Source organism: Pempheris klunzingeri, chromosome 18 (genome assembly GCF_042242105.1).
Source record: "Pempheris klunzingeri isolate RE-2024b chromosome 18, fPemKlu1.hap1, whole genome shotgun sequence".
Classification (NCBI taxonomy): domain Eukaryota; kingdom Metazoa; phylum Chordata; class Actinopteri; order Acropomatiformes; family Pempheridae; genus Pempheris; species Pempheris klunzingeri.
The window spans coordinates 15,782,511-15,804,831 of record NC_092029.1 but is presented as its reverse complement, the minus strand read 5'-3'; the positions used below and the strand labels follow the sequence as shown (position 1 = coordinate 15,804,831).

The 22,321-nt window shown below is 41.5% G+C and overlaps 2 protein-coding genes across 2 annotated transcripts in view; one reads left to right on the top strand and one right to left on the bottom strand.

Annotated features, from left to right (window-relative positions):
• The window catches only part of lama2 (laminin, alpha 2), a 165,835-nt gene extending 155,626 nt beyond the window's left edge, over positions 1-10,209 (bottom strand). The window contains exon 1 of the mRNA XM_070849929.1: positions 10,117-10,209. Coding sequence (XP_070706030.1) covers positions 10,117-10,183 — 67 coding nt within the window. The 5' untranslated portion in view covers positions 10,184-10,209. The remainder of the gene's footprint in view (positions 1-10,116) is intronic.
• Positions 10,210-11,425: 1,216 nt separating this feature from the next.
• Positions 11,426-21,945, top strand: LOC139218334 (vesicular inhibitory amino acid transporter-like). Its single transcript, XM_070849899.1, has 9 exons — positions 11,426-11,471; positions 11,875-12,046; positions 12,319-13,036; positions 17,781-17,917; positions 18,719-18,845; positions 19,234-19,436; positions 20,054-20,291; positions 20,533-20,695; positions 21,626-21,945. The coding sequence occupies exons 1-9, from the start codon at positions 11,426-11,428 to the stop codon at positions 21,943-21,945; spliced, it is 2,124 nt and encodes a 707-aa protein (XP_070706000.1).
• Positions 21,946-22,321: the final 376 nt, after the last annotated feature.

Here is a 22,321-nt window from a genome sequence, read left to right as displayed (position 1 = left end):
GGTACTGAGCTAGCACATGGGCCTAAAAGCTAAGGGAGGCAGATGAGAACGACTGAGAAGAAGAGAAAATTATCACAGCTGGACAGCAACACATGTAACATCAAACATTCAAAGGCATTTTCCGACAATGTCTTTCTAAGTTTCTTGAATACACACACACAGAGTCACATTCTGAAAACCATGTTGTGACCATGTGTTGAACAAGGATGTCGTGGGTGAGGTAATTGGTAATTTCTAGCAGCCACTAAAACCAGCCGGTATCAATCTATACACGACTTCAGAGAAACACTGGTCTAACAAGAGGCCTCAGCTCAGACATTTTGACCACAGAGGCTCACAGCAGACTTGCAGACAAAAGTGTAAAAATCAGCTTTTGAAACATGATCCACAAAGCATTTTGATGTTGGTGGGAGCCTGGCACAGAGGGTTTGCTGTCAAGGATGAGGGGGATCCCTTAAATTATTCTGTAAAAAAAGGTTTTAGGTTGTTCACTGCCTTCAATAAAAAGAAGATAAAAAAATGTAAAACTGCACTAAGTGACATGGCATAACAATGTTAGCAGCTTTGGAAGTAAGAACTATTACTATGTGTAAACCAGTTAAATGAATTGTGGGAAGAAAGTTTGAGGTTGTACATTTAAATTAGCTGTATAACAGTCTCATAAGAATTTAATTTTATGATTGCATCTCCAGTTTTTTATTCTCTGCCTACAGGCTACAAGTTTCTGCTTCTGTACTCCTGCTGATCTGCTAATTACTGCTGCAGCATCCTTTTAATTGTCTATTTGTTTGTCCTGCAAAACAATACTGAGACTCTTCATTAACCCAAAGAAATATTAGAAATGGTAAACTTGGGTGAAGTTGATATTTTTATTTGTTGTTCGCCAGCTAATTATTATGATGAGACAAGCAAAACAAAGCGAGGTAGTAACAACACTCTGGAAGTTATGTGGGTAAAACTCTCTCCTACATACGTTTTTTTTTTTTTTTTTTTACCAGCTACACCCGACAGATGCAATTCTGTGTCAGAAATAGTGAGTCATTGCTCCGCCAAATCATAACACAATGGCATTGTACATATAAGGTTAAGTCTGGGGAAACATTCTGCCTTAGGTTGAAATGAAGATTTTGTTAAGATTAATAATCTGACTGATGCCAAACTGCAGTTACTGATGTCAAAGCCAGCTCTATAACTACCATTTCCTTCCTGGCTCCTGATGGACAAGGATTATTATGTCTCCAACTTCACTGAGGGGAAAAAAATTGAGATTGTGAAAAGTAAGTTGTAATACTCTGAAAAAAAGTCACAATATTGAGAATAAAGTTGAAATCTAATGAGAACAGTCATAATATTTCAAGGAAAATATAATAATTTCATTGTATTTCAAGAAAAATAAGTTCATTTTAGGAGAAAAAAGTTGAGATTTTAATACTCCTACCCTAGTAAACAGATGAGAAGTCTGTCTCTTGTGTAAAATGAGTGATGCTGATGACCCGAAGTTACAGGCTTCAGCAATAAGCACCTTATCTGATCATCGGAGAAAATGAAAGCAGTTACATGGCATTTGAGACCAGAGCTCAGTCGTGGTATCAGGAAGTGATTAAAGCTCAGTCGGCTTCATGTAAATAATGTCACAGGCTGCCACAATCTATCTGTCCTTTAGTATGCTGCGCATTACGTTATTGCTGATACGGTGGTATCCCAGAAGTGGCTGTGTGCTGCTATTTATCAGAGGTGGACAAGTTGCAGCTTCTATAATTTTAGATCTATCCTCATAATCATCGTGTTAAAAGCAATCCATACGTACAATGCAGATAGGAACTGTCAGCAGCTAATGCAGCATGACTTTCATGCATCGCAGCAGTAATGAGGTTTGGAGAAGGCACTGTTGTTTCAGTACGTATGACTGCATAAGTCTTCAGTACTGTAACACACGAATACACAAACACTATAAATCCTGGGTATTGTGGTGAAAATCTCCAGAAAATAGTGTAGACTCGACACTGTACATCGGTACTGTGGAGGGATGGACCTCAATTACCAGTAACCGACCCTGGTCAGGTCATCACTGTCAAAACCTGCAAGTCTTTTCTGAGTTCGGGGACTGGTATCAACTAGGGGTTCCACATTTATCAAAACAAGCATAATCGTGTAGCTGGGGGCCTTAGGGGTAGTTGTTGTTGGCAAGACTCTTTACAATAGCCATTCAGGTAAAATGTATGTTAAAGATGTGAACATGATACACAGCCGCTGACTGAAAACCTCTCTTAGCTGTACTGTGGTAACGTTACTGTGTTAGCTCACTGAATGAGCAGCAGCTCTCACTCGTTCTTTGGCTGTGTGGTACTGTGTGTACTATGTTGTGTAGACAATGCACAAGAACAAACGAGGGAGCCGGCCGCGAACCCATGGCGTCGACGCACATTTGCTTTGGTAGCAGACAGCAACACCAGTGCATTTAAATCTAGATTTCTTACTGTAAACCTATAATAGTAACCAAACTAATAATAGTTATGATGAACCGGATTATCGTGTGATTCAGCTGAAACTCGACCATCTCATAAGACGGCCTGTTGTTGCATCCAACTGTAGCAGCTCCCTGATAAAAAATAACGAGAGCTTAGAGAAAAATGAGTCCAGACCAAAAATACAACAAACTGAGAACTACTTCCCAAAGTTTAACTCGGAAAAAACAGCAGACACAAACCAAATCCAACAAACTTAAAAATTCCAAAATAGAGCTGGGAGTTGTCCGTCTTGCTTTATGGCTGTCTTTGAACTGCCTGTGTCAGACAGATTTCTGCTGTAAAAGACAGCTTGCTCTCAGTGTGTTTCGCTGTGGATAAACAGAGGTTTTGAACTGAAATGATTGGAGCTGGAGCAAAACAATAAGACCTCCAGAAACCAACGGTGAGGGAGTAGCTAGACAAACAAACTTGAGGCCAGACACCGAGCTCGGTTATGGCCGCAGAGGCTGTCAGAGGTACTCCTACATGGGATGAAAGAGAGATGGTGGAGAGGAGGTGTTGGGTGTTGGGGGGGGGGGGGTGTACAAGGGGGCACAGAGGAGAGGGGGAAGGATATGAAATAGAGAAACAGCAAAGCTCAGAATGCTTTTGAAAGGCAGAGATGTGCAAGAAGTCCATCATCAGCCAAAATGACTACATTTTCCAAATTTATTATTGACTGTTTTTAAAAAAGATAAGACAAATATTTAGGTCTGATCTTCATAAAACAATGCAGATGTCAGTTATGGACAACTGCAAATATTTCAACTTTTATTTTATTCAACAATAGCACAGGATGTCTTCTTAGTGTTTATTCAGCCTAAGAATGTTTGCAAAAGGAGTGAAAGAGATGGGCGGGAAAAGGAGGCGAAGGGACTTAAAACAGTAAAAAAAAAATACAAGAATATACAGAGGAGAAGGAGAGGAGCGAATGAGGAGAGAAAGGGAGGAAAGGGGCAACGATCAGGAGGCCAAGGAATGAAAGGAGAGGTGGAAAGAAAAAGCAGAGAGGGGACAGGAAAGAAAGAAGTAGGCAAGAGGGGATGAAGGATTATGAATAGCGGAGGAGGGGAAAGTGTCTGCCAATGAGTGTGTGTAGGGGGGCTCATTATTGACACCATGTGTTACCACAGGAAGCTCCTTGGGAAAATATAAGCACCCAGAAAGATCAGAGAGCGAGACAGAGATGAGAGAACGACATAGAGAAAGGGGGATGAAGAAACGGAGGTCATTCCAAAGTCTTTGCAGCTGGGGACGCGTATGTTAGTGAGCATGTGTGTGTGGGTCAGTAGCCCCTGTTTTAGCAGCTGCACATCTGCGTGTCAGGCGTGCAGTGCTTTAGCCACAAGGTCACAGTGTCAAATACCATAGCGAACATACACGCAGATCTATCCATCTATCAATCACAAACAGATATGAGCCCTGTCAGTGTTACTTGATGGCATTTACAGAATACCAGAGGGGTTGTTAAAGTTAAGCTTCTCCAACAAGACTCAATAAACCACTTGAGTTAAATGCTGCCTTTTTTGTGGGGAGTACATGTTCTAGGCAGAGCTAAATATGCAGTAGAATGAAAAACCTGATTAGCCTACTGGTATCAAGGAAATGCCATTTGTAGAGTTGAAACGATTTTTCAATTAGTCAACTGAAAATCAATTGATATCTATATTAAGTAAAAAAGCAAGCAAAAATACCAGGCATGTCAAAACTCCAATATCTCAGGTGTGAAAACGTGCTCTCCTCCGTTTTCTTCCTTGTTGATGTGACAGTAAACAGAACATCTTTGGGTTTTGAACAAACATCTGAAAATCTCCTTTCTTCACTGTTTTCTGGCATTTTAGAGACCAAACAATGAATCAATTAATCAAGAAAATAATCAGCAGATTAACCAACTATGGAAATAATTACAGTAGTTAGTTGTAGCCCTCGGCATTTGAGGGGGAGGAAAATTGATGTGAGGAAACTGGACACTATTTTTTGTAAACTGTTTTCAACAAAATAGGTTCAAAGATTGGCCAACACAGGTTTCTGTAGTAACTCACATTCTGCCGTTTACTATTCAAGTTAGCTACCTGGTAGGTTAAAAGTAAAATGTTACTGGAGAGCAATTTACCCACACAGCAGCAGAGAAGGGAAACCATCAAACTGCACTGGTTTGGTGCCTCAGAGTGAGGGGGGGTCATTTTAGCTGTTATTTCTGCTCACGAAACACCCCACAAGTCTGAGCACATGGGATATGACTTCTATAAGACACTCATTTTTATTTTGAAGCCTCCTCATATGCAGCACTGACGCTATTGGGCAAGTTTGCTGGAAATAATTTCCATTATTTTTCATATACTGTATATTGAAAACACATTGGATTATTTCTGAGCTGAATGTGGCCTAAAATAATGAGTGTATTCAAACTACCTCCAACCTCAAAAGTTTGTCATCCGACCTATTGTACAATTTCTAAGTTCTTTCCTGCAAATCCTTATCAAAGTCTTGCTTATTTATCAGGCACAGTAAAGTCTGGGTGCAGAAGCTCGCGCAAACACACATGCACACTTTATGTGAACTCAGATGCACACACACTTACCAATTCATCAACTCATGCCCTGTTTCTCTCTGTGTCTAAGCCCACAGTAGATTGGGGCTGGGCAGAGCAGCTATTGTGTCCCTGGTAGAATTAACTATTGATTTTCTCCTCAGCATTATCAATGCTGTTCTGACAACAAAACAGCTAGGAAACACTCACACCCACATGGCCGTACACACACGTGCACAGACCTAGATTTTGTTCACAGAGAAAGGCACAAGTCAAATATTAACACACTAGTATAATAAGCATACAGTAACAAACATGCAAACAATGATACATGCAAATAATCAAGTATGTTCAACAAACTGAGCCAAATGTGTTGAGAGTCTTACCGCACACGTGTTAGAATAAACATTGCCCCATGAAACATTAGACTGTTTATGCATCACATGTTTTGCATTGTTTGTACAGTCAGAGCGTAGCCTTTGTTAACATCTATGGGCCTACATTATTCTCAAATTAATTGGGATGCGTTGGTGTAATTACCATAAACAAATGTCACCACGGTCACGTCAATTATCCTGTTCCAGTCGCTCTTTGTGTTTTCAGAATTGAGACAATAAACCGCTTTTCTTTCTGCTGGAAACAGAAGGCCGTTACTTGTCCTTTTTACTAAAGTGGGAAAATGTCGAATCATTTTTTTCATCCACTTTTCTCTGCCTCCACAATGTGACGGTGCAAGAAACTCTGACAGCTTTGGCGTCATTTCCCGCTTGAAAGAACAGCATTCTCTTCCATTTTTGGTTTTGAGCCACACAACAACTGCAAAATGTACCATAGGGGTTTGAGAGCTGTCAATCATTGTGATAATTGACTTTTTTGTTCACAGTATTTATATCAATGTCTCAGAATTAATGAGGCTATGATCTATTTCTATTAATATTCTACATGCACTCCTGATACTTTGTTAAAGTTATATATATTGTCAGTGCATACTTTACTTTTCAAAATCAGCAGGTATCACTTAGTTGCAAGTCAGCGCCCTGACCTACTTCTGCCCCACACCGTGACAAGTGTCAAGAAAAAAAACAAACCAACTAAGATTTAAAATGTCAAAGTCAGTGCAATGGAAGCTCTCTCCCCCTCTCTCTCTCTCCCTCTCTCTCTCTCTCTCCCCCCCCCGGTTGCCTATCTTCCTTCCTGACAGGAAGCATACAGCACCGTTCCAACTTAGCACCTGGATAATTTTAGCTCCCAGAAGATTCCTCTAAAGCACACAGACACGCACCTGTTGGTGGTCATGTGACCTGTGTCTTTGGCACAATGTCATTGATTAGTTCTCGGCTGCCCTGAAACCAGGGACATCTTCACAAACACAGTATGACAGTAGGCTACAAACACATGTGTGCTTGCAAGGAGGGTAATCTCATATATCATATGTGAAATAAGATTACTCTTAAACGTGATATGTGGCAGATGCACACATACACCTTGTTTCAAGTGCCGGGATGGATGTAAAACTTCGCAATGCCACACAATTAGAAAAACACACACAGCAAACTTATTACATTACAATGTCTTGTAATTTATCAGCTGACATACGAACCAATACCAATACTTGTGTACTTGTACAATGTAACAATTTGAATGGACTGTCTTCTACCTGTAATGGAGTATTTTTGCACTCCTATTGCTACTTTTACTTAAAGTAAAGGATCTGAATACTTCTTCCACCACTGATGAATGGGACTCTAGGAGCAACAAATAAGTGTGGAATGTTTGTCTGTATGAATTCCAACCCCACTGTAAAATACGGCACAATAATCTGCATTCATCTGCATGTTTTAACAAACTACATATCATTTTGCCATACAACCTGTTATTACAGCACAAAGCCAACTAGACTAAACCCTTCTGCATCCTTCCAGTCTTCCTGATTTCTTTCCTTCCCTCCCTCCCTCCCTCCCTCTCTCCCTCTTATTTTCTAGGACACATTGATTATATTCACTGAATTTGGGTCCCAGGCTAACAAAGTCTGAGAGCTGTCCCTCTGGTGTATTCCATCAAATCCATTCAGCTAAGCTTGGCTGCTTTCACATTAACATAGCAGACTGAGATCAACATATTTTACAAACATTATGACATTGGGATGAATTCACCTCATAAAAGTGTTGATTTCTCTGATGGGCCGAACACCCCACTCTGGATTTGCATCGCATTTACTGCGATACCTCTGGTGAGTTCACATCACATCAGATTCAGCCCGGCTTGGTTAAATCCACATTACCATAAACTTATAAACACATCTGTAGTTGCTCTGAAGAGACCAAATTAACTCTTTTTTTTTATATTTTCAGCATAAATCCTCCCAAGAAGAAGCTATTTCACAGGATCAGGCTGCACCTTTGATTAATGCCAAAGTCTGATAAACATCAACAGGGAAATCAATCGTTTTTCTCACCTGATATGTTTGCTTTTTTGAACATGCAGTGAGGGTTCTGCAGGACAGCGATAATACGAATGAGTCTCGTGGAGTTGCTTTTTTAAAAAAATTTTGCTTTCTCTGTTGGTTTACGGGCCTTGTCTGGAACCAGTGCACACTGGTGTCTCTGGTGAGTCTTACCCATATCCATTCATGCAAATCAGGCTGGTTCCATTCACATCAACATACACGTAACTCCAACAAGACAACTTCTGAGTTCCTCCCCAGCAACAGCCACACAGTCTTGACATTTTACCATCTTTTATCGGTACAGTTGTTTGGCTTGGCTCTAAAGTCTCATGCTTCATACTGACTTATCTGATGGAGTTGGAGTCATATTGTAAGAACAAAACATATTGAGCAAAATAATTCGTACTGTCAGAGCTAAATTGCAGTTTTGTCTGTTTGTTGCTGATTGCAGTGGACTTTTCTGGCCTTATGCTGATGCAGTGGAATTAGTATTCAGCTCAACATTTATTGACTAATACTGGCAACAATACCAATGTGAAAACCCAGTTAGGGCAGAAACTTGAGTCCAATTGAGTCCTGCCGACATTAAACAAGCAAGATGAGCAGAGATAAAACAAAAATATAGAAAATGTCTCCTGTGAACCAAAACTGTAGAAAATTTTGAGTTCCTGTCGCATTCCATCGCTCACAGTAGGATGATTGAAACAAATCTAAAATTGAAATTGTTTGTCCGTTGACTAAGCGATTAATCGACTAACTGCTTTCAAATGAACTCATTTATCCATCAATTCTGCAATCAAGTCTCATACGGCAACTGCAGGGTCGACAATTGGGCAATTTTTCTGCCCGACGCTCGTGCAAACTTGCTCAAATTTTCATATCATTGCCAAAAAGTATGAATGTGAGTAAGTATCTTTATCATCGATAAATTATGTTCCATCTCTCCCCTCAAACCGGCATAAAAACACCTGCTGACACAGAGGAAACTGTCTCGACAAGCTTCCATGTCCATTCAACTTTTCATGCTTTGTGTATCCTTTCAATCCACCACTAACTCCATCTCGCTGCTTCAACCTCATCCTCTCTCTTGTGTCCTCTGAACCTTCCGTCTGCCCGTCCGCTCTCCATCATCAATGTCTCCTCCAGTGCCTAATAACTCTTCATCGCACCCTCCTTCCTCTCTCCTCTCGATTTCAGCCCTCGTCCTCCCCCTCCTCCTCCTCCTCCTCCTCTCTTTCTGATTATCTCCTGGTGTCTCTCTGAGCTCTGTCGCTGATAGAGAGCATGCCTGGTTGACACGCCTGGTAATGAGACTCTTAATGCAGATGGCCTCTCCCGCCCTCTTCTACTCACTTTCTCCCCCTTCTTCCCCTCTGCAGGAGGTCCAAAACACTCCTGGGTTAAACAGTAGCTGGAGATGTTTTGAAGAGGAAAAACAGAATCCAAAGAAAAAAAAAAAGCATGACGAGCACTAGATTTGCCTCCTGTTTCAAGCACCATTCACCAACAACCGAACCTCTGCTAAAATGTCCAAATCAACAGCATCTTTGTTATCAAGTGGGACAATTTGACTAATAACAGCAATCAGTATTTTGCATGAATATTTGGACTCTTGTTGTGCACCATGTTATATTGATTTTCTACCAGCTGTCAATCCCCATCTCTGCTCAGGGCATTGTTGCTCATTTTTCATTGTTGACTATGTCACGGCCCTAACACACAAAGCACATCATTAATCTTTCACTACCTCACAAATAGACAAGAAAAACCAACATGGCACAAAAGTTTGTGTAGAATTACTTAAACTTTTTTTTTACAAGATTAATCTTCATGAGTATCTGATGATTTTTTTTATCAATGAAACAGAGTCGTATGTGCTATTCAGTGCATGTCATCGCGTACAGTCTACATTGTGCACGCTTACTGTGCTGGAGCTATGCGAAAAGTTGGAAAACAAGACTCCCTGTGGTGGGGGGTTTGGTTGGGGGGGTAGACATACAGTACAGAAAAGTGGATCATCACATACTCTGCTAGTTGAGCAGGAACTGCAAGGGAGACAATCATGACACCGTGACACCCACTACCACCATGTCATGTTGAATATCAGCCCCTTAATTTGATTTATGACTCTCAAAATAACAACAAATCCATCTGAGATGTGGAGGCCTGCTCTTCTCATTTAGAAAAACAGCAGACCAGGAACCAAACTCTCCAAACTAACTTCTCTGTCTCCATCTGTGCTCTCCAGTTGCTCCAGCTGTTTTTGCTCATACAGACAGTGTGTTTGGTATAATTAGGTTTAACATGGTGTGTCATTGAAGGGGTTTTCACATTATTTGCCATCTTTTGTTAACGACAAAACACAAGACAAACCTCAGTTTTCAACAACTATTAAAAAGGGACGTTTTCTTGCTTACCACTACGATGTGAGGACGCTTTAAAACACCTGTGTTTTCATTTAGCTGGTCACCGCTAAGGTGCAGCTAGCCGCAGGCCGGGCGGCTCATTAGGGGATGTGAGCGGCAGCTGTGGCGGAGCTACACCGGGCTCGTTCGGGGTGTCGCTCTGCCGTAAATGAGTGTCGCAGTGCCGCGTTATCGGCGTATCGATCCGTGACGGTTCCGGGTACTCACCTCTCTGCTGAGCGTCGCAGCATTGCCATAGCAACACTGCCAGGAGCGCGAGCCGGAGTCGCTTCATTTGGTCTGAGGTCTGACGTCGTGACGCCGTCCGTCCGTCAGTCCGCGCGCCTCTGTGCTGAGGTGAATGTCAGAGGAAAGTTTTTACAGAAGTTCACCCCAAACTCTCTCTCTCCCTCTCTCTCTCTCTCTCTCTCTTTCTACTCCTCCTCCTCTTTTACTCGTCTCTCCTCCTTCTCCTCAGATTGGGAGAAAATAATTAAAAACATATGGGAAAAGTTTTTAAAGAAAAGAAGAAGAAGAAGAAAGAAAGAAAGAAATGCACACACATACAAATGCATACATCCAAATGTATCAATAGTCATAGTTGTTTTATATCACTTATATTTTGTGGTGCATTAAGCTGTAAGCAGCATTTTTCTGTTTTAGCAGGATGAGAAGAGTAAATTTAGTTATTTTGAACTACTTTTTTAATGGTAGTTTAATCTACAGCAATGTATCAAATATCATTACCTGGTCTTTTATTCTTCAATGTTACTAGAAGTCTGTCTGTATCTTTCAGGAGAATGTAAAAATGCAATCTGTTGCATCTGAAATGTAATGGAGAAGAAGTATAAAGTGGGGTTACATTGAATTTACTCAAGTAAAGTACCTATAAATTGTACACTCCACTACTGCTAACAATTAATTAAATCGTTTATTTTCTTTGACTTTATATCCAGAGGGTTGTGGGAGCATGTTGCAACCCTGAAATGGGGTAATCAGATTACTTTTGGGCACAGTTATACAGTAGCTTGTGAGCTGCATTGTGAGTAAATTTCCACAGCTGGTAAAACAGTACAAATGTGTGAAACTGTCTGAGTCTGAGGTAGGTGCTACAACACTGAATCCATAAACGGTTTTACAGCATACGTCAGTGCAGCAGAACTCCAGCAGTCTTGGAAATAAAAATTTCAGATGCTACAAAGCAAATGAAATGTTGCATCAGTGCAGCTTTGGCTACCACGAACAAAGAGTGGGCTTGTTATAGAAGGGAGAAGGAAATAGGAGAAGAGCGGAGGAGATCTAAATGCAGCACAGAGTACTTCAAAAGTGAGACGTGCAGAGCTGGACAGAAGTTTTAGTCCTTCTTGTCTAACACCGAGTTACACAACTGTTCTATGGCTCCTCCTGCTGCCCTGCACAACTCACAACACTGCGGGGGCAAAACTACAGCAGCCTTGTGTTGACACGGAGGCACGAAATGAGGGGAAACAATGTAAATATTTCATCCCTTTTGTGTAGGTTTGGGACTAATCTCGTTATGTTGCTTGAAGCTCTCAAAAGAGTGTCTACGGTGAAACGTGAAAGTAGTTGAAGTTGGTTTTTAATGGAGTAACCCGTGATGATGCAAAGGTTGCTAAAAGATGACATACAGTTGGTACAACACACATAAGTTTGAATGTTTTATTAGAACATTGCTATTATGTAATGAAAGTTTCTATTTTATTTTATCAGCATCTAGAGATGGAGACATTGTATTCTGCAGAAAATAAAAGTTAACTAAGTTTTGCTCTCCACCTTAGCCTACCCCCCTTAGTGTATTTATCCACTGTGAAGGCCATTGTACTGTCTTCACTGCTGAAAACACTGCTATATTATAATGTCACAGCTCACCAAGTTGTCAATCACTTCATACTTTCCAGGCAGACACTGTGGGTGTGCGTTTCGATGAGAATTTGTGTACGAGTGTGTTTATGTGTCCACTGTTAGTCAAGCTCCCTCAGACCTTTAGACCTCCAGAGGCAGGGAGGCTGACTCTGCAGACGGCGCGGCTGAAGATGGGCTCTCCTCACTGGGCTCGTGGCTCCGGGCAGCCCTGGGGTGCTGCTGGGTCTCTGTGGGGCTGGGCAGCGTCGAGGCTACACCTGGACTGGACAACAAGGTGAGTCACAGGATGGGATATATTCACTTAGACATTTATTATATTATTAATTTACATATGAAAATACTAATTCATATGATAATTAAGATATATAATGGTGCTATTTCATCAATCGTCAATCATTTTAGTTGTTTTTGAACAAGTTAATCCTCACTAGATTCCAACAACTTAACCCACAGCATAGTCCCCTCAAATTGAGGCAAACTCATTATGTTTTACATGTGATTTTTAAAAACTGTCTCAAAACGTAATACAGTGGTTTTGATCAGCAGGTTCTTTCAGGAGGATGAAGAGATGCTCATTTTGACCCACAGCGACGAGCTGAACAGGACTTATGGTGAGGACAACAGAATGCCTTTATACAACATCGCAGTCAATAATAGCACAAGCTCTGATGACACCAGAAGAAACAGAACATCATTTAGAAGAAGCAGCTCGTCCCAGACAGAGCAAGATCATCCCAGTATGAGGGACAGACCTGCTCCTAACCTGATGGGATCCACCAGCACCTCACAGCAGGCAAGTCCTGCTTTTAAAGAGACCAGAACTACTGTAATCTCCACTGGACCCACAACCATCTCTGTAACTTCAGCAGTTTCAACTGCAGACTCTCTTTTGTTCCATGACACCCAAAGTTATGTCAAAGGGAAAAGATCCTCTGAGACACAAGCTTGCAGGATGGGAAGCAACGGTGAGGAGAACCCGAGTTCGGACCAGAACCAGTGTACCAAGAGCAGATCCTACAGCCTGGCTGGGCTGCTGAGAGGGAATACACAAAAACAGAAACGTTCTGAAGACGGAGAGGAGGAAAAAGAAGGGGGCGAGACTGTGGAAAGGACTTCTCAGCTGTGTACCAGCCTTCAAGAAGAGAGAGCAATGATGAGTGTGGCCAGTCCAGTTCAGAGCCCTAATGCTGAGACCACATGTCTGAATCTTACTCCCACCATCACCGCCTGGGAGGCTGGCTGGAATGTCACAAATGCTATACAGGTAGACACAGTACACGTGCACCGTCAGAACTGTTCCTTGTTTCAAATGTTGAGCTGACTGCTGAACAGCAGACCCCTGCGTTTGATTTTCTGATACCGTAGCTCATGTTTATTGCAGCTGCAAACACTCAATTTCAGCACTTTACTCTTCCTTTTTCTCCAAAACCTAATGTGTCTCCAGTTCCTCTTGTAGAAGACAAATGCAAAATGCAAATGCTGACCGTTTAGGCACCGAGCTGCACTCTAGATTGAAAAAGCAAGAAACTTGCAGACTATTTAATCCACTGTGATTGTGTTTTAATATTACTAAACAATGCTCTGTGGTCTTGCAGGCTGAACTCTCCAGCCATCATAATCAAATAAAGCGTTAATCAAATCGTTTTTTTTTCTTCTAAAGAAAGAAAAGCTCCCAGTCACAGTGCGCCCACGTGGCGTTAATGCTAATAGCTTATTATGTTGTAAATGGTGCATCGTATTCAGCTGCTGCACTCATGTAAATGTGTTCTTTCACTGAGTAACTGTAGTGTAATTGAACAGCATCACTGGGTCCTTAAAGAACATTATGACATTAGGCCATCAATACAGTGTATGCATGCATACACACACTCACAGACACACACACACACACACACACACACACACGTACGCACACACACACATGCTGACAAATGAAGACGCATGCATGCAGACGTGGAGTCCAGGAGTTGAGGGGAATTCACATCGAATGCCTATGCTGTAAACACACAGGTTTTTAATGAGCGTCAGCGCTGCTGCCAACACATGATACCTTGTGGATAAACAAGTATTTTATGTGTTTGGTTTATTGATGCTAGTCTATCTATGTGAGTGCCAGGATGTTTTTTCCAGTTTTCATTTGAGACCGAGTTAAAGAGACCCGGTCTCTAATGAAAACTGAGACTGTGATGTATTCCATATTACTGGTTTAAATTGCCTGTTCAAATCTCTGATTTGTGTCTCATGTAACCTCAATACTTGCAGCTATATTTGAATTAATTTGTCTCTAAAACCATGCTGTGATTTGAATAGTTCCTATTTTACTAGATTTTACTGCAGCATGTTTTTAAACTCTGCTGGGTTGGTTAATGTTTTATAGGATATTCATTACCTGCAGCACACTGTAATCAGGAGCCTTAATAAAATGGATTGCAAAGTAGTCCCTTTAGGTGAGGTTACAGATAGGTTAAGTTAAGGTAACAGCTGGATGACTGTGGTAGCAAAGAATCGTCTTTTTTTATTAAAGGCGACGATTCAGTGCACATTTGAAGTGTTTAAAATTGTGATAGACAGTGATGGATAAACACATAAAACCATGATAGAGGAAGAATGGTAATCGGATGTATAAACACCTATCAGTGCAATAACGACAAATCCATTTGCTAAGGGGCTAATGTCTTAATAATGGAAAAAAGAACAGCAGCTTTATCTCCTTCAAGGCTAAAAAGAAAATATGTATTTTCGGGGTGGTTTATTGATGCCAATATTACTGACTGTCTGCCAGCTTAATAAAGTTTTTATCACAGAGCAAATTTGCTGCCAAAAAACAGCTCCAGCTCTCAAAGCTCCCAACTTGGGAATATTATGAAACTCAGTTTTAATTCCAACCTGACTGTTAATGAAGCAGCTCCAGCGTGTGTGTTTTCATTGCAGATTAGAGACTTGGACCTTATGTTTTTTTGACACTGAGAAAAACTGATATTCATTTAACTGCCTATAATTATAAATTTTTTGAGAGGCATTTTACCTTTAAACTGGGTTACAATTTAAGATTTGAATTCTAAATGTTTGGGGATTATTTTTAAAATCCAAGCACAAGCTGTGGGGAAATGAGGAGTGTTCCCATTTTGCTTTGGAAAGATTGTTGTCACAAGTTATTTGTTTCATCCTGATGCCAAATACATCCCCAGACCCTGCAAAAAAGGGAGGCTGAACATTGGTGCACTAAAAAAGGACATTTTTTTGTAGTTTAAGAGTAAAGTAGATCACCTCCTTTTATCATTGTCATTATTATCATCATCTTCATTATCATGATTATCATTGATGCTATTATCTCCTTGAAACCCCGCGACCCTGATGGATAAGCGGTCTAGATAATGCATGGATGGATGGATGGATCTCCATGAGAAATACTGTTGGAGGTTTCCAAGGCTGCTGCGTTTGATAATGTTTTCATTACCATTCTGTACTGGTTAATCCGCTAACTGTATTCTCAAAAAAGGGTAATCATTTGGTCTGTAAAATATCGGAAAATAATTAAAAGTATGCCCATTATATTTCCCTGAGCCATGGTGACATATCCAAACTGCTTGTTTTGATGACCTTTATTTACCACAATACTCTTTAATACCAACATAAATACCCAGTTAAGATGAAGATCATTTTTTTCATCATTGATTAATCCACTGCTGGTGAGTCATGCAACTTCATGGAATTGCTTTTCTAAAGTACTGCAATACCCCTTTAATTATTCCCTGACTCTATAAAACATCATGAAAAGAATTTCTTCACAAGTTTCCACAGCCTAAGGTGACATCTTTAAACGGTCCAAACCCCAGATATTCAATTTTCTATCATATATAACAGACAAACCCATCAAATTCTCACATGTGACTGTGGATATTTGGCATTTTTGCTTGAAAAGCGAAAGGAAAGAATCTACTAACCAGGTTTATAATAATAACCCTACTATGCTATGGCACCGTTCAAGATTATGATCAGCAGCAAAGGAACAGTAGCCAACATCTTCTCATTATATATTGTAGATATCATATAACATAATATACAATATTAACTCTAAGATGCACATTACTTGCAAACTTACATGACCTTTTCAGATTTTTTTTATTTGAACAAATAAAACAAGTTTGATTAAAGACTTAAACATTTGTCCTGGTTTAAAAAAAAAAAAGGAAGACTCTTCCAGTTATTTAAATGTCAAACCTGTCTGTTCACCTTATCCCCTCATGGTGGGGAAAGACATTTCTCCATCCAGTTTTTGTGCGCAGGGCATGTGCTTGCATAAAATATCGCGCGTAACCCGAAGGGCAGCGGTTTGAAATCTTGCACCCGGGAAGTCCTGACAGGAGCAGCGAATGTGTAATAATCTTTATTCTTTAATCTTTATTTTTTCAGCACATGTCGCTCAGATCCTTTTACTGCTTGGTGCTAGATATTGATAAAGTGGTGAGGTAAGAAAAAGAGCACATGTGCTTGGTCAACATCTCCTGAATAAACACATTTTAAAGGTGCCATGAGTGCCAGAATATGACAAGATGGAGCTGAAAGGAATAGCTAAATTCTTTTTTTTCTTTTTTTTAACTTCCTGTATTGTACCCGTTTGTGATTGGGAGCTGCTTCGGGTTGTGCTCAGTAACCAATGAGGAATTACCTGGCAAAAACACAGAGAGAACGAGAAGTGGAGGGAGAGAGAGAGAGAGAGACGGGGGGGGGGGGGGGGGGGAGATGAAATCAGATACTTGAGCGTCAGATTTCTCTCAAACTGCTTTCATCCCCAGCAGCTCCATTTGAACATCAAAGCTCTATCAGCATATGCCTGACAGACACCAGTTACAAAATAGTAACTTGAAAGAGAGAGAATGCGTGCTTGTCTGTTTATGCATCCACAATGTGTGTGTCTGCAGCGATGATGTGCTGTGATGTGCTTCCATAACTTGCTCAGTGTGTCTGTGTATCTCCATGTTCCAACATACGAAACACAGCAGCTCCATCAAAGTGCCTTGTTATCTCCTCTGATCTCCCCTCGTCCTCCTCCTCCTTTTTCTCCTCCAACCTCCTGCTCTCCAGCGGCGAGGTCGCGCCTCTCCCACCTCCTTCTCTCTGCTCCTTCTCCCTCTCCCTCGTCCGCCTCTCGTCTCCTTTTCTCGCCTTCCACCTCCCCTTCTCCTCCTTTCTCCTCTCTCTGGCAGTCACTTTGCCCTTGGTGATGGGCCAAAGCTCGACGCTCCTCTTCCTCCTGCTCCTGCTGCTCTCCTGCATCCTCGAACTCTCCAGGCATCGGGCCAAAACTCTCCTCTCGCCTCCTCATCTTCCCACCATGAACGGCCCATTCCTCTCTTTTCTCTTCATTTCCTCTGCAACAGTCTTCTTATTCTTCCCTCTCCTTAGAACTGCCACACTTATCAACACTTATTTCACACTGAAAAAAGTTGTAACTGTGTACAATGACCATCCCACAGTATGTTCAGGTTGTTTCACTTAGAGGCTGAATGTGCACTATATTATTCATTTCATCATTATTATTTAATACCCTTATCACATAGCCTACATTTATGATTTTTATCCTTAACTGCTGTATTTTTCATATTTTTCTAATTATTACTTTTCCTCTAATTATTATTCTTTATTGCACACAAGCCTTTAGGCACCTACGAAATCTCTAAACCAATCTAGTCTAGAAAATTAGAGATCCAGTGGGACGTCATGGTAAATATCAAAAGAAGTGTAGAGAGCTTGTTTTTGTCTGTAGCATTTTTGCCTGTATGATGTTATAGAGATATGAACTAGAGGGAGAAAGAGGGGTAAAGACACACCACAAATTGGACCAGAAATTGTTGTGGTTACACGGTCTGCGTGTTAACCTCTCCGCTGTCAGGGCGTCCCATCAGAGAGCGGGGAACAGGGCCTTCTCATTTCTTATCCTCACTGCCCTCGTGAACCTGCCCATCTATGTTCTTTCTTTCTTTCCTTCTCTCTCTCCCCCCCCTCAGGGTATCTTTGTGCTGGGTTTGCCCTTCGCTCTGGTCCAGTCAGGTTATGTAGGTCTTGTTCTGCTGGTTCTGTCCGCCTGGGTCTGCAACCACACAGGGAGGATCCTGGTGGCCTGTCTATATGAAGAGGAACAAAGGTAGGGTTTCCACCATATTTTACTCGTTTGGTGTCAGTTATCCAAGTGCAGTGCCACGTTATAATCAGGATACATTACTTTTATTATATAGAAAGGCTTTCTATTACTACAGTCTTTCTATTCTAATGAGAGCAAAGATTTATTAGGAAACTTATTTAAGTTTGTGTGTGTCGTGCTGCAGCTCTTCTGGGGTGAACTTCCTAAAGAGCACTTGTCAGTGTCAGCACTCACTACTGGGATGCTTTTTTTTTTCTTGTCGTCATTGAATACTTAGTTTGAGTTTCTGCCGATGGTGCTCTCCGCTCTGTATTTTCAGCGATGGCGACTATCATTTCTGACAGCGGAGTTCTTCTCATGCGAATTCCTTATATTCTATTCCGACTCCTCGAGGGGAATCTAAACCCAAATGTGGCATAAACACAGAGTGGGGAGTTTGTGGAGTTCAAATACACATGTTGTTGTGTTCATTCAGCAGTGGCGGGCTGCAGAGATACACTACTGCCACAGCTAAAAGAGATGTGAATGTGTCGTGTTTACTTCCGCCTCATTGGTTTGTGGGTTCCAGCCAAATTAAATTCTGATTCACATCAGTCCAACTGAGCTGAGTTTGATGGGAAATATAAATTGTTAGCTGTTAAAAAAACAACTCTTTGTGCTCACTTAGGAAGAGGAAAGACATCCATTTCTTATGCTTCAAACAAGGACAGCATACAGTAGCTTTGATGGCAGTTTAACGGGAGAGAAATGTGCGTTCGTCTCAGGGACAATTCATCACAATAAGGATGCTTTTGTGTCTTTCAGCGGGGGGGTTGGCTTGGTGTCAAAAGTGCGAGTGCGACACAGCTACCAGGACATAGTGGAGGCCTGCTGCAAAGGACTGTGGCCCAACTGGCCCGGCCTTGGGGGGTGGATGGTTAATGTGGCTCAGGTAACCAGACACACACACGTACAAACCAATGGACACAATCTTTATTCTGCTCTTCTGAGCCTTGAAACTTTTCTTTAAAACAAGTGAAACAATCTTGCATATTATCAAATTAGATAAATATCATCATTATTATCAAATATTACGGACTTTAAATAGCATCGCTTCAGAGTTTTTGTTTTTGATTCAGAAATAATCTTGATTCTGACTGAACTGAATTGGAAACCAGTGAAATTACATAATTCCTTATGATTTTCAGACTTTCCACCTATCTTACCTGGATTATTCTAACATTTAAACATTTATTGCATAGTTAAAATAAAATGTTTTTATTTCCCACAACACAGAAAAATATGTCCCTCTTTTCACCTCCTTTCTTTTTTACTTCCAGGTCATTGAGCTGTTAATGACCTGCACCCTGTATCTAGTCGTCTCCACCAGTCTGTTGTCCGACAGCCTGTCAGGGATGTCTGTTCCTAGATCAGTGTGCTCTCTGGTGTCTCTGATTTTCCTGCTGCCCTGCCTGCTGCTGACTGATCTCAGACCGGTCTCCACGCTCAGCCTGCTGTGCTCCCTGGCTCACATACTGATCAGGTGATTGAGCTTTTGCTCTGACAGAGCAGCACATTTCTGCGTGCTGTCATCAGTATCAGCCGGTGACAGCACACACTCACCAATCAATTCAGATCAAGACAACAAGGCGGTCTTCTCAATCTGCTCTCCCTCTCACCCCTGTGATAATTTTGCAGCTGCTGCTGGTTATGCTGTCTGCTCCCACCTGCTACACAGTGCAGTTACTATTTGTTTGATTTAGTTCTCATGCAGGTGTCTTGTGCGAGACAAGGAAAATTCAGCTCGGTCTTGGAGCGCTCCGGCTCTGATCTCAAAACATTTCTTCGGCTATTAAGTCATGTTTAAATACACATTACCTCTCAGTTTATTCCCTGATAATTCAAGACTTAAACAGGGAGAATTTTTATCTGGACTTTTATCTATTTTTGCTGAATTTCTTGCTGCTACTTGGATTAATTGGTTCAGTTAAAAACATCAAAACACTGTCAGTTACTTTACAGTTACAGTTTTTCTCCTGTATGACTAAAAGTTGACTAAATGAAAGGATTATTATTATATTCACTGCATATGCTTTACTCCGGTCATAGAGCATTAGCTTTTCTCATTTTCTCTCCCTTTATTCTTGGACCCACTGTCAGCCTGTTGGTCATGCTGTACTGTCTGAGTCGAGCCAGCAGCTGGTCCTGGTCCTCTCTGTCTCTGTCCGTGGACCCCGGGGACTTCCTCGTCTCTGTGGGCGTCATCATCTTCTCCTACACCTCGCAGATCTTCCTCCCTCCTCTAGAGGGCAGTATGGCGGACAGAGGGCAGTTTAATGCCATGCTGGGATGGACTCATGGTGCAGCCTGCATCATGAAAACTATGTTTTCTGTTCTGGTTAGTGACATTGTGTGAGAGAGCAAATTGTCATGTAATTTCAACAATGATTACGTAGTTGATAGAATTGCATGTGAGTTTGCGATGGCTCTGATGGCCAAAAAGTGTCCAAAGAGAAATAAATGTTTAGCTGGCATCTCGCTGACAACAGCAGGTCTGATCAAAGGATGGAGGAGGGGACAGCTAGATGACAAATGGAGTGATTGATTGACTAATTGCAGGGATTGCTTTCCTCCATTAGGCCGTGCTGACATGGGGGACAGAGACCAGTGAGGTCATCACAGACAACCTGCCCTCTGACCTTCGACCTTTCGTCAACCTGTGTCTGCTGGCTAAAGCCCTTCTGTCCTACCCTCTGCCATTCTACTCTGCTGCTGAAATACTACAAGCCTGTCTGCTTGGAGGTGACTCTCTGTTATATATTCAAACCACTGGCCTTCCCCAAAGTAATGAAGCAATTTGACAACCATTTAAGAAATATAAGTTTCGATAATGAAGAAGTCACGAACAGTGGAAATATCATTGATCAGTTAATAAATAAAAGACAATGGATGATGACGACATGAAATCAAGACCAATAAATAAAACAGCAGTAAACCTTCAAACAGATCCAGGTGCTCAGAAAACAAGCAATAAATTTGAGAGCTGAATGATCAGGAAAACTTCCCTAATGTGTTGACAGTCAACACATTTGTCACCATGGCTGAACTTTTCATAATTATTGACTGTCAACAGTCATGAAGTCATCAGATTATGATGCTTTACTTTTCCCCAAGTCATGTAATGAATATTTTAGCTGGTCAAATGGAAAATGAACAAAAAGATAAGATATCGATCAATCAATCAATCTTTATTTATATAGCGCCAATTCACAACAGCGTTATCTCAAGACGCTTCACATAAAGAGCAGGTCTAGAAAGTGATTAATTAGAGAGAGACCCAACGATTCAGGAATTCAAAATTAAGGATTCAAGAATTCCCACATGAGCATCATCAGATATTACATTGAGCAACAATGACAAGGAAGAACTCCCCTTTAATGGGAGTATGTAAGTAAAAGCTTCCCTGTCTTGTGCAGCTTTTATTTAAAATGCAGTTCTTGGGAACTGGGACTTGTATTACCTAATTAAAATGATGTCATACTGTAAATAAGGAAAAATATAATGCCACAGTTTTAAAACTGGAGGCTGATGAGACCTCTATATGCATGCCACTGGAAAACAATGAGTCAGAATACAGCCACCCATAAACACAAGTTGCTTGCAGGGTCAACACAAACTGGTGCCAAAAGCTCTGTGTTCCCTTTCAACTTCTCCGCTTCAATCTCTCTACAGATGCCATTGTCTCATCGCACCCCAAACACAGAGGTCGAGCCGTGTCTCGCCCGGCCCTGCTGGTCCGTGGCGCCTTGCTGATGACATCATACCTACTGGCCCTGCTGGTCCCCAGGTTCTCCCTGTTGATGGGTTTGACAGGCAGCGTGACCGGGGCGGCCATGACACTCATACTGCCGTGCCTGTTTCACCTCAGACTGCGGTGGGGCCGCCTCACTGTGAGGGACCGGCTGATAGATGTGTGTATACTGAGTCTGGGGGTCATCTCCAGTGTGTCTGGTGTGATTTGTTCATTGAAAAGACTTGTGGAGGGACTGTAGGATGGATGGATGGATGGATGGATGGATGGATGGATGGATGAAAAGACAGGTCAGGCACGTAATTTTGAAGAACAGGACAGTTTTACATGAACATTTTCTATTAACAATTGATCAGATGAGAAGTGGTCACTCGTAGTGACAGATGCACAGAGAATTAGCACCAACTCTGCTGTTCCTGTCAACTTTACTGAGCATTCTAACGTCTTTCAGCTCACTGTTTTGGTTTTACAGCCAGAAACTTCACTGTTTTGGCCACCGTAGTCAGCTGTTTTCAGCTTTATCCACTCTACGCTACTTGTACAGACATTGTTCATCGAGCTGTTTACTACGTTTTGTTCCGCTGCCTCAGAGAGGCCAAAATATTAGGTACTGCAGG

Coding starts and splice junctions, on each gene's coding strand:
- LOC139218334 (XM_070849899.1), top strand. CDS start 11,426: ATGTTGCTTGAAGCTCTCAAAAGAGTGTCTACGGTGAAACGTGAAA. Junction 20,292..20,532: donor AAACTATGTTTTCTGTTCTG/GTTAGTGACATT, acceptor TTCCTCCATTAG/GCCGTGCTGACATGGGGGAC. Junction 20,696..21,625: donor ACAAGCCTGTCTGCTTGGAG/GTGACTCTCTGT, acceptor ATCTCTCTACAG/ATGCCATTGTCTCATCGCAC.